We start from the raw sequence: 12,153 nt of genomic DNA, 5'->3' as shown, positions 1-12,153 counted from the left end.
CTCTGGTTGGTTGTTGTCCTTCATTCTTGAAGAGGACCAAAATGACATCACTGTGTAAGAGTCAAGTTACAGTGTGTCTGACAATGGCTGCTATAAGCATTTAATAAATGCTTCTTGCCTGACTACATTGATGAGGGTGACATTAGAAATGACAGTTTCTCATTTCTCTTTACATACTTGGATAGATCTGACATATTGACATCATGGAAGCCTTACTGAAATCTTACCCTTACAGCATCCAAATACAAGAGCCATGTCTAGAATTCTATAAGACAATGTCTCCATAAAACATTAGAAGATTCCACGGGGGCCATCTCCTGTTGTCCTGATCGATATCTGGCCCAGGTGCCTCCGGGGGAGAAAGTGAGGCTGGTGACCTTGCACAGCCCTCTCTCACTCAAATCAAAATCAATTGCAAGTCATGTCATCATCTCCCTGATGTCATCATCCTCTTCAAGAATGAAGGACAAAATCACACAAGCACAACCACAGAAGATTCCACAGGTGATAGAAATCCCCAACTCAAGTACTGACCCTGATTTGGAATGCCATTTCACAAGAGATACTTAGGCATCCATAGTAGGCCTGCCAACTCTGCATGCTGAAATCATTAGACAAGCCCATGCTTTGCAAAGACTTTCCTCCAGCAAGGCTGACAAAGGATTGATGGTCTGCAAATACTGCACATAGGAATTGCTTAAGTGTCTTTTTAACAAAGCACTTGTGGTCCTCACAATTGCACCTTCCAGTTAGGCAGTCTGGACAAAGAACTGGCCTCAGAGCTAAGAAGAACTGACAGAGACTTTGCTTCTTATACATAATGGTTGTATGACCCTGAACAAGTCACTTAGTTTTCTTAGCCTCAGTTTCCTCTTTTGTAAAATGAGGAAACATCTCATTCATAAAGTTATTTTGAGGATCCAGTGAGATAAGTGATATGTTTTGCTAATCTTAAAGGCCTGTTAGCAATAATAGAATTAGAATAATTAGAATAATAATAATTATTATTATTAGCAAGGTAATCTGCATTGGTAGAGAGTCTCCTTGTTCAGAAGTTCCTTATACCAATGAAGTCACTCTATCCCTTTCCTATTAGTAAAATGGTCATAGTCCACCAGCCATATGTGGATTATTCACACACAAGTTTAATTAGATATGGCATATCTTCACTTTTTTTCCCTTAAAAGTCTATCATGAAAGTTCTACTCCTAGTGCCTTATCATGGGATAGGGTAACCCTCAGTGCTTAAAGTCTATACCAGTGGAAAACAAATTCAAGTCCTAAGAAGGTAAAAAGGCTTAAAGTATATTCCAAGGAGTCTGGGCACAAGTCAGTTAAATTCGGGGGCTCAGCACCAGTTTGCCTGCAGGGTCATATGTTTTTAGACATAATAACTTCTGAAGACAAACTGAAGTAAGAGTGGATGCAATCCCCCTTGTTGGAGGAACTCCCCACACCAAGAAAATGAGAGATCTTTGAAAGTTACATTTTGAGCATCCGAGTGATTTAGTAGCTACATGGCATAGAGTATTGGGCCTGGAGTCAGGAAGACATGAGTTCGAATGTGACCTCAGACATTTCCTTGCTGTGTGACCCTGGGCAAATCACTTAACCTTGCTTGCCTCAGTTTCCTCATCTGTAAAAAGAGTTGGAGAAGGAAATGGCAAATGGTTTTCTTTGCCAAGAAAATCCCAAATAGGGTCATGAAGAGTCATCCATAACTGAGATGACTCAACAACAACAAAAATTTTTTAATATGTGGCAGCTAGAGACACAAGGAAAATCTCTAGGTCCTACAATCCTTTAGTTCCATAGACAACAGCTAAGTAAAACTATTGACATCTTTACAGAATCTTGAGGGTGAAGGGAATGTCAGAGGCCATGCACTCCAACTCAGGCCAGAAAAGAAAATATTTTATGCCATTCCCAACAACTGGTTTTACATTATCTACTCAAAGACCTCCAAGTAAGGGGAAATCTTCTATTTCCTGATGTAGCTCATTCCGCTTTTATACTACCATAATTGTTAAGAAGTTTTCCTCATGCAAAGCTTAATCCTCTTTCTTGTGATTTCTGCCCATTGCTTTCGGGTCTGCCTTCTGGGGCCATGTAGAACAAATCAACCCCTCTTCTTTCCCTTGAAAATTCTTACTACACATCATCTTGTTCTTATCAGTTTCTTTTAACATTGTGAATGCTTTGAACACTGATTCTTAGGGCTGTGAACATGTAACTTTCTAAGAGGCTTTTCTGATAACCACTTACAATGATATGGGAAGGAGCCAACTGTACTTTGCACAGTTTTCAACAATATCCACTTGGGTGACCCTTGTAATCTTGAATGGAGAATGTATGATGGCATCAACTACTTTTGTGACTAGCCTCCTGAGAAAAAACTTGTAAAAAGTGTCTTTGCTGATGTATGTGATGCTTCTAGAATGAACTTTCTTACAGCCATTTGTGAACACTTTAGTGAATGTAGTATTCAATCATGGTTCTTCTGGATAGAAGGTACTTCTATGTCAATTCTGCCTCTTAGAATGTTTAAATTAAGCATTTACTACATGCAAAGCATTGGGCAAGAAAAACAGAAGAGTGAGATAGTCACTGCTCTCAAGGAGTCACGTTCTAAAGGACGAAGTTCACACACATAGAAAATGTTTTGGAACCCCTAACTCCCTTCAAGATTTGGTGTAAGAGTCACCTTTTTCATGAGGTCTTTCTGATTATGTCAATGGCTATTTACAAGCTATCACTATTTCATTATTTTTTGGTACATGAGTAAACATGTTTTATCTCTCCCCTCTCCCAGAAGAATGTATTGCCTTTGTATTTGAACCCCCAACATGTAGCATGTGTAATATAGCCAATGACTTTTAACATATTGTGGAGCACATATTTTCTGTGTTCTATTCATCCTATTGATAAGTACCCTATGCCTGTATACTATGGATGCCATTGATAATAAAAGCTATTCTAGTTTCAGCAACATGCAATGATAGAGGTTCACTGACTAGGACCTCATGTTAGGTCATTTGGACAGGAACTGGACCTATAATTTCATTGCCATAAGGAATTCCTAGATAAGGGTACTCCTTCTGTCAGTGCTGGTTGGCATCTTGTTTTTTTCTTCTCATCTTAAAAGCTCCCTAGAGTACTCAGAAGGTAAGTGGTTTGTCTGGAGTAATAGCCAATATTTGTTAGAAGTTAGACTTGAACCCAGATCTTATATATGTAGGGCACCTAAACTTTATTTTAATTTATTTTATTTCTAATTTGTGGGATAAAAAAGCATTTCTGTAACAAAGTACAATAAAAAAGATGATTGCATATGGAACTGAAAATCTACTATGTACAACTTGCGATTCCTTTCAAATATACAACAAAATTATCATGTAAATTTTTTCTTCACTCCCATCCAGAGATGGCCACCATTAGACACAGCCATATATGTATATAAGTAAAATTATTCTGTATATACTTCTAATTATCAGTTCTTTCTCTGCATGCAGATAGTGTCTTTCTTCATATGTCCTTTATAGTTAATTTGGGTATTTATAATTGTCAAAATAACTTATTCACTCAAAGTCATTCTTAAAACAATATTGCTATTACTGAATATAATGTTCTCTTGGTTCTGCTCATTTTGCTCATGATGAGCACCTAAACTTTCCAAAAAGTCCTGCCACAATGACTCATAGCGATGTGGAGGTGACACTGGATTTTTGGATGTCTATGCCAGATAGAATATAAGCTCAGGCAGGTTCTACCATGCTGGATATCAATTAGTCAAACACCAAAAAAATTTTAAGACCACACTATATGCCAAGACTGTGCTAGACACTAGAGTTATAGAGACAATAAGAAGCAGTCTTCCCCTCAAGGAGCTTTCTTTCTAAAAGGATGGGGAAGGTGGGAGACAACATATACAAAATGTAGACATGACTTCACATGTAGTGCTGTCAATAGACTATATCTTCTTTCTGAGGACTAGCCTGTCTAAGCCAGGAAAGGCTTGTCACTAGTTGCTTGGAGTTTAGTGATGAATTATTTGTCCTCTGTGAGAGATAGCATGATGTAGACAGGGAGCTAGCTCAGAGCCAGGAAAGGTTGAATTAAAGCCCTACATATGACATATATTGTTTGTATAACTTGTATAACAAGTTATTTTTACCCCAGTACCCTAGATAACTCTTAAGGACTATACCTGGCAGGAAGAGTACCTAACACATTGGTAGAGGGAGTTTCTTACTGTAAGTTCTATCAATGAAATCACAGGTTCTACTTCATATATATATATATATATATATATATATATATATATATATATATATATATACAGAGAGAGAGAGAGAGAGAGAGAGAGAGAGAGAGAGAGAGAGAGAGAGAGAATCAGAAATACTGGAGGATCTTACCATCATGTTGGGATCCTGCAAACTGTCAGAAACACAAAAGTTCAGGGACTTCTAATTCGTATTTGAAAGTAGAAAGAAATTCACACAGCATATGAATTTCAGGAAACTAGTTTTCTGACTTAAAATTCTTGAATTGGCTACAAAGAAGAAATCTTAAGCTTAGATGTTACTCAGATTTTAGGGAAGGGGACAACTTCAGTTGTGTACCAGTCTTACTCGAGAGTGGAATAGTATTGCCTATGATTACTTAGCTTTTGAAGGATTCCACCTTCATCAAGAGAAAATGTGCTGCTGTCAGACAGTAAAAACTGGTATCACATGTAGTTTTTTGGATATTGGGCAATGGATGAATAAGCATTCAACATGAATATCTTTTATTGCTACAAAACAACTCTGGACAACCTATAATATAAATCCCAGCAATATACAAACCACACAGGAATTCAAAAGAACAAAAATCCTGCTGGGAATCATAACTCCTGGCATACATAACTAAACTTGACTGCATTCTTTTGATCACTATAGACTTGATACCCTTTATCTCTATGCTTTTAAATTCCAAGTAATTGATATCCAAGGACTCTTGAGACTCTAGAACTCTACTTCATACTGTCATTTTTCAAGATATAAATTCTTTAAAATATATAGTTTAACATCTTTTGTTTTTGCTTTTTACTTTCCCAGAAATTCCAGCAGCAGTACCCTATAGAAGGATGTGTGAGTGGCGATATGAACCATGTGCTACTCCATGTTTTAAAACTTGTAGTGATCCTGATGCACTTGCATGTAAATTTCTTCCACCGTAAGTAGCATTTGCTAGTTTGATAGTCAATTTATATGATACATAAATTGTAACTTCAGTTAATACTAAGTTTAGAAGCTAAAAATGTTGCTTTAAATATTGGATGTAAGAAAACTTAAGACTTAAAGCACTTGAAGAAAAATTGGAGAAAATTTACCCTCGCCTAATAGAGGAATACCTTTTACAACAGCCCTGACAAGAGGTTATTTAGCCTTTTCTTGAATACTACATGATATATTGGATAGGGAACAAGGGACCTTAGAGGTCATTTAGTTCAACCCCTTTATTTAAAGTTTCACAGAGTTTAAGTGACTTGCCCAAGGTCACACAGGTAATTAAGTTACAAAGCCAGGATTCAAGCTCAGGTTCTATGCCAGATTCTAACTTCAGAATTCTTTCCACTGTACTCCGCAAGAAGGCAATTCCATTTTAAAGCTTCTCTAATCTTTAGAATCTTCATCTTTATAATACACTACAATCGTTCACCCTACAATTTCTACCCACTGGTCCTAGTTCTAACCTTTGAATTTATGAAGAAGAAACGTGCTCCTTCATCCATGGAATAGATCTGCAAGTATATGAGGGCAGCTAGTTTGTCTTCCCCTTACTAAGCTAAGCATTCACAGCAACTTCCATTGTTAACCATAAACATGGTTTCTGGGTTCTAGTACCCTCTGCCACCAGCTATAGATTGTTTATTTCCTTCTTAAAGTATGATAGCCAGAGACAATATAGTGTATTATAGTATTATACATAGTATAAATACTATAACATAGATACAATATATAGTACTGTACCTTGTATACATAGTACTATGTATTATATGAATAGTTATATGATATATGGTTCTAGATATATAAGGCACACTACTATATATTGGATCAATACATTGTATATATACCAAACAGTATATCTATACATTGAATATGGTATACATTGTATCTAAACATCATATATTATAAGTATTGTGTATATCAGATATGTACACAAAGCACAGCACTATACATTGTAGATATGTAGTGCTATACAAGGCATCTACATACATTGCATAGATAGAATGTATCCACAAAACACCACAAATATACATTGTATACATAGGCAATAAACACTGTATAGATACAATGTATCTACAAAATGTTACAAAGATGTATTATATATACATTGCCAGTACTGTCAACTATATAGATACAATGTATAGTAACATTGTATAGATACATTATATCTCCCAAATATTGTACAGATACATTTTATTTATAACTTATAGGCACCACACACTATATAGATGCAATGCAGAGCGTGTACACTGTATGGATACAGTGTATTTACCAAATATTGCACAGATACATTGTATCTATACATTGTAGACAACATACAATGTATTAGTACAATGTATAGCTTATACGCTTATACACTTTATAAATACATTGTATTCCATCTGCAAAATGCCCGAGAAAAAGTCATTCAGCCTCGACTTGAAAATTTCCAGGGTCAGGAAATCTAACCCTTCCCAAGTCAAGCATATTCATGTTTGTACAAGTCTAATTGCGTGCAGCTTTTTCATTGCAGGAAGATAAAATATGCTTCAATTAAATTTCCACCCAATGCTCCTGCTGTGGTCCTCTGTTACGCATTTAACCAATCTCCCAAATGAAACCCCTTCAAATAACTGAAGGGAACTATGTTAGATACGTAAAAGAATAATATTGAGACTGCAACTTGTCTTTACTATTTCTATCCAAACTCCATTAAAAAGATGAGAATAACTAAGTAATCAACAATAGTAACAATGATCTGTATAGTTTTTGAGGCTTGCACAACAGTTAATATAAAGAAGAACTAACAAAGATTTATAAAGTAAAATGGCCCTCACAAGAGTCTTCAGTTCCACAGCACCAAAGGACTTCAGGTGGAATTTGGCTGACCACTTACCCAGGATGTTGTAGAGAAGATTCATGATTAATCCAAGGATTAGGCTAGAGTATTCCCTTCAGTGCTCAGATTCTGTGATTCTTTATAGAAAAAAGCAGCAGAAGAAGAAAAATGGGGATAATAATACTTGTAGAAAGAAATAATTGATAGAGAGCTAATTTGATTCAAGAAGATCTAGGGTGAGGTCCTGGTCCTGACACATAATAGCTATGTGACCTTGAGCAAGTCACTGATTGCCTCAGAACCCCTATAGGGGTTCTGAATTTATCATCTATAGGATGATACATCACAGACAGATTGCTGCTCTGCATTGTGGGAGGAAAAGTCCACACCAGAAGTTCCCTACCCTAATGAATTCATAGGCTCAGACTATTCCAACCCTCATTCCTCAACATCTACCACCACCAAACTACACTCGAGCAAGATGTCCTTCATGGGCAAGAAGCGTTGGTCATCCTATGTCCTCTCACTTGAACGGTGCCAGTGCATCATGATACCATGTAAAATGATATGGGTAATATAATATTACAAATACAACGTATTTTATATCATGTAATAATTTATATAATATAATATCATGCAATCATATTACAAATATAACATATTTTATTCATGTAAAATAGATATTTTATATCATGTAACATATAATATGTATCATGTAATTTTATATCATGTAATTTTTATATCATGCAATTTTCTGGGCCATACCAGAAAAGTATAAATTCTGACTTTTTTTGTGTGTGTAAGGCAATTGGGGTTAAGTGATTTGCCCAGGGTCACACAGCTAGTAAGTGTTGTGTCTGAGGCCAAATTTGAACTCAGGTCCTCCTGACTCCAAGACCAGCGCTCTATCCACTGTGACACCTAGCTGCTCCCTAAGTTCTGACTTATCAATGATTATTAATATTATTAATTATTATTAATATTGCACTCCTATGCAACCCCTTCTCACTTTTGTAATAACTGTGGTACAGCCATCTAAAGGGGAATGGACAGTTTTTAGAGCTTCTTTAAGTATTTTCTGCTAGTACTGTAACTAGGGCAGCTAGTTAGACAGTGGGTAGAGTGCTGAATTTGGAGTCAGGAAGATGCCAGTTCAAATACAGCTTTAGACACTAAGTAGCTATGTGACCCTAGGCAAGCCACACCTACCTGCCAGGGTTGTTATGAGGATAAAGTGGAATAATATTTGTAAGGTTCTTTGCAAACATCAAAGCACTATGTAACTGCTAGTTATTCTTCTTATTAAAGTGAGATCTGTAATGACCAACAATTTCCTAGACGAAGCAAACCGCATCAATGTTGACATTCTTGCTATATACAGAGTCACCATAAAGAAGGCATATCATTATACACTCACACACACACATACATATATAGAATATATATTTGTTATAGGTATATCTAGATATATTTTTGAAGAAGTAGCTTTGAAGTAGTGAATAAAGAGTTGCTTTGTAGATCATGGGTTCTAGTTCTAGCTCTTACATTCTGGCTTTGTGACCGTGGGCACAGAGTACCACAAACAACTCTGTAATAAGATTGTAAGTGACAGAGCAGATGCCATTGTGCATTGGAGAAAGGAGTTTCCTCATGGAGAATTTTCTTCCCAGATGAAAATACAGGTATGGGTTTTCATATGGATGCATGTATGTATGTCTGTACAACACCTCTATGAAGACACACAGATATTTATAGATACAACAATTTCTTTAAAGGACTACTAAATATCACTATGATAGCTAATGTATAATTGGACTGAAAATAGGTATAGGTATAATTTCAAATGTTCATCTTAGAAAGATAAAGTCAATTTTACTGGGAAATAGTGGGGTAAAAATAAATGGAACATTGCTTCTATCTACTCCAGTTCAGTATGTTGTACATGGCCATTGTTTAACAAATGTTAACTGAGAAGGGAAAGAAAGGGCAAACATTTATTCCTACTAAACATTTGAATCTGCCATATGCCAAACACTGGGCTAATAAGTGCTTTTTACAATTATCTCATTGGATCCTCATAACTCTGCAGGGTAAGCACTGTTATTATCTCCATTTTACAGCTAAGGAAACTGAGGCAAAAAGAGGTTAAGTGCCTTACCTAGGGACACATAGCTAGGAAGTATCCGAAGCTGTAGTTGAACTCATATCTTCCTGCGTATAGGACCAGTGCTCTATCCATTGCACCACCTGGCTGCCTTGCCCATTATTGAACTAATTAATTAATATTTTAATATTTGAAAAGATATGGGCTTCATAACTATGGGTACTTCCCTTCAGGTCTGCAGATTGCAATATATCTACCTTCGTAGATGGATTCATGAATTGTGACCAAAAATTTCATCATGTGGTGGACAGACTGCTAGGGATGAACCTCTCTTTGGCTAGGCTGGTATTTTACAAGATATTTTACCACTCAGAATTAACCCAAAGTTTATCACGGAACCAATGAGCAAGAATTGGTCCTCTCCTGACTGAGCATTTGGGAACATATTCATCTTTTCATGAAACAAAGTCCTTGGACATTTATTAAAAAATAAATTGTCATCAAGACCCAATGATAGTGAGTGGGCTCCATTCTTTGTCTACTATGTAGAAGATTGGTTTTTCCCCCCTCTCATTTGTGGGGTTGGCAGGACCTGAATGAAATATAGTGGGGAACATAATACACAGTCCAAATAAAAGTTGTGAAACAAGCAGTTTATTTAATTGGTCATCCTGGTCATTTCCAAAAGAAAATGCTTAAGTGGCACAAATAACTAAGACAGAGGAAAAAGATTCTGATAAAATCTGAAACCAACCTAATTTTCTTTTTCTTTTACGCCTTCAAGAATAGTTCCACCTATGGGCCGAGTGCCCCCTAGTGGCAATTTTAGCCTGAATCATAGGCTCATTGGTTTCTGGGCAAATGGTGATCTTAGGATCATAGATCTCAATGCAGGCAGAAGCCATCTAGTCTAACTCTCTCATTTTACCGATGAAGAAAATGAAGGCTGGCAGCTTTCTTAAAGCTGAATACTTAATAAGTAACAGAGCGTAGATTTGGTCCTAGATTTTGACACTGGATGTATTTAATTTTCTACCTCATGCTGCCTAATTTCATTGTAACCAATTAATCAGTTAACTATTGAATTGTAAAATGCTGCACTTTTAAAAGGCCTTAGAAATCATATGGTAGACATCCCTCATTTTATAGGAGAAGAAAGTGAATAGAAATAAAAACTGTACCTTTGGAGAGATTTGGATATTTATATCCCAGGTTAATATATAGATCTATACATCCAGACCTAGTCTTTCTCCTGCTCAAGGCTCATATTATCAGCTACCAAATGGACGTTTTCAATTAGATGTCCTATTTTTTGTTGGGGGTGGAGTGAGGGGAACAATTAGACCTATGGTTTCAATGGTATTGGCAACTTCCCATAAGGAAACACCATCCCTCCCAATGTAGACTGCCACCTACTTTACAAGGTGTGTAGTCTTAGAGAGTTGCTTAGGGCACTGAGAGGTTAGGGGACTTGCCCAGGGTTACATAGCCGGTATGAATGACTTTACACTAAATGTGTCCAAAACAGAATTCATTCTATTTTCCCCTAACTCCACCTCTCTTCCAAACCTCCCTATTTCTATTGAGGGCCCACAATTTTTCCCATCACACAGTTTTGCAATCTGTGTCTTCCTTGATTTCCCAGTCTCATTCATCCCCTTGTTTTGCCAGTTTTTGAGAATTCAGCCTCCACAACATTTCTCACATCTGTCTCCTCTCTCCACTCACGCAGTCATCACCCTAGTTCTGTCCCTAATCACTTCTAGCCTGGGTATGGCAATAGCCTCCTAATTGATATCTCTATCTTTAGTCTCTCACTTCTTCATCTTCCACACAGCTGCCAAATTTCTATTCCTAAAAATCATGTTTGAGCTGTCACTTTCCTGACTTAAGAAGCTCTAAGAGTTCCTGTAGTCTCTATGAAAAATAGAAAATCCTTTCTTTGTCATCTGAAGCACGTCACAATTGGGGCCAGACCACCTTTCCAGTTATAGTATACACCACTTTCCTCAATAACCTACCTGCTACTCCTATGCATAACCTTGTATCTCCTGTATTTTTGCCTTTGACTAGGCTATCCCTCATGCCTGGAATGATCTTCCTCTTCAAATCTGAGATACTTTGTTTCCTTCAAAGCTCAACCTTCAAAGCATCCCCTTCCCCCTACAATCACATTGTATTTACTGTTTATACATTTTGTATTTCCTTACATGTGTTATTTCTTCCTATAGAATATAAACTCCTCAAGAGTAGAGATTGACTTTTACCTTTGTAGTCCAATCTGGAATGTATTTAGGGTTTAACAAACATTTTTTGACGGACTGTTTTAAGAAGTGAGCAAGTTCTTTTTTAATCGTACTGAGATCATTAGGTGATAAAAAAATCCTTAAATAACACTTTGTGACAGGAATATATTGAGAACATTGTTGAAGTCATACAGCATAGTCTCTGCCACTTACTAGTGTGTGATTTAGAGGACATGAGATGCAATTTTCATGAGGAGTATGATAGTTATCAGAATATGACTAAGGCCATAGAGGAAATTTTGGAAGATAATACTTCAGTTAAATATATTACAGTGGTTTCACTTAGTAGATATTTAATAAATATTTTTTTCACTCCTTATGATTCAATTTTTTCTTATTTCAAGAATGATTCTCATACCTATATATATATATTTAAAGGGTTGAAGGATGCTTGCCATACTGTCCTAAAAACATGATCCTTGATGAAGTCACACTTAAATGTGTTTATCCTGCAGACTGTAAGTATGTGTTTTATTTTATTATGTAGAAATTTTATGTGTTTTTCTATGTAGTGGCTAATATGTTTCATGTCATCAGTCATCTGTTATAGTTTTATCCCTTTCCCCGGGTTCCATGGTCAATATTTGTTCATGTTCATTACATAATTTCTCATCACTACTTCTTCCTCCTAAAGCACATTTTGATCCTAAGACC

At 36.4% G+C, this 12,153-nt stretch overlaps 1 protein-coding gene across 1 annotated transcript in view; it reads left to right on the top strand.

Moving 5' to 3' along the window:
* OTOGL (otogelin like) overlaps positions 1-12,153 on the top strand; it is a 194,270-nt gene that overhangs the window by 129,078 nt on the left and 53,039 nt on the right. Inside the window, exons 34-35 of the mRNA XM_036761187.1 lie at positions 5,100-5,217; positions 11,878-11,957. Coding sequence (XP_036617082.1) covers positions 5,100-5,217; positions 11,878-11,957 — 198 coding nt within the window. The remainder of the gene's footprint in view (positions 1-5,099; positions 5,218-11,877; positions 11,958-12,153) is intronic.

The sequence above is a fragment of the Trichosurus vulpecula genome, chromosome 5 (genome assembly GCF_011100635.1).
Source record: "Trichosurus vulpecula isolate mTriVul1 chromosome 5, mTriVul1.pri, whole genome shotgun sequence".
Classification (NCBI taxonomy): Eukaryota; Metazoa; Chordata; class Mammalia; order Diprotodontia; family Phalangeridae; genus Trichosurus; species Trichosurus vulpecula.
The sequence above is the reverse complement of the archived record's forward strand: the minus strand, read 5'-3'. Positions and strand labels throughout refer to the sequence as shown.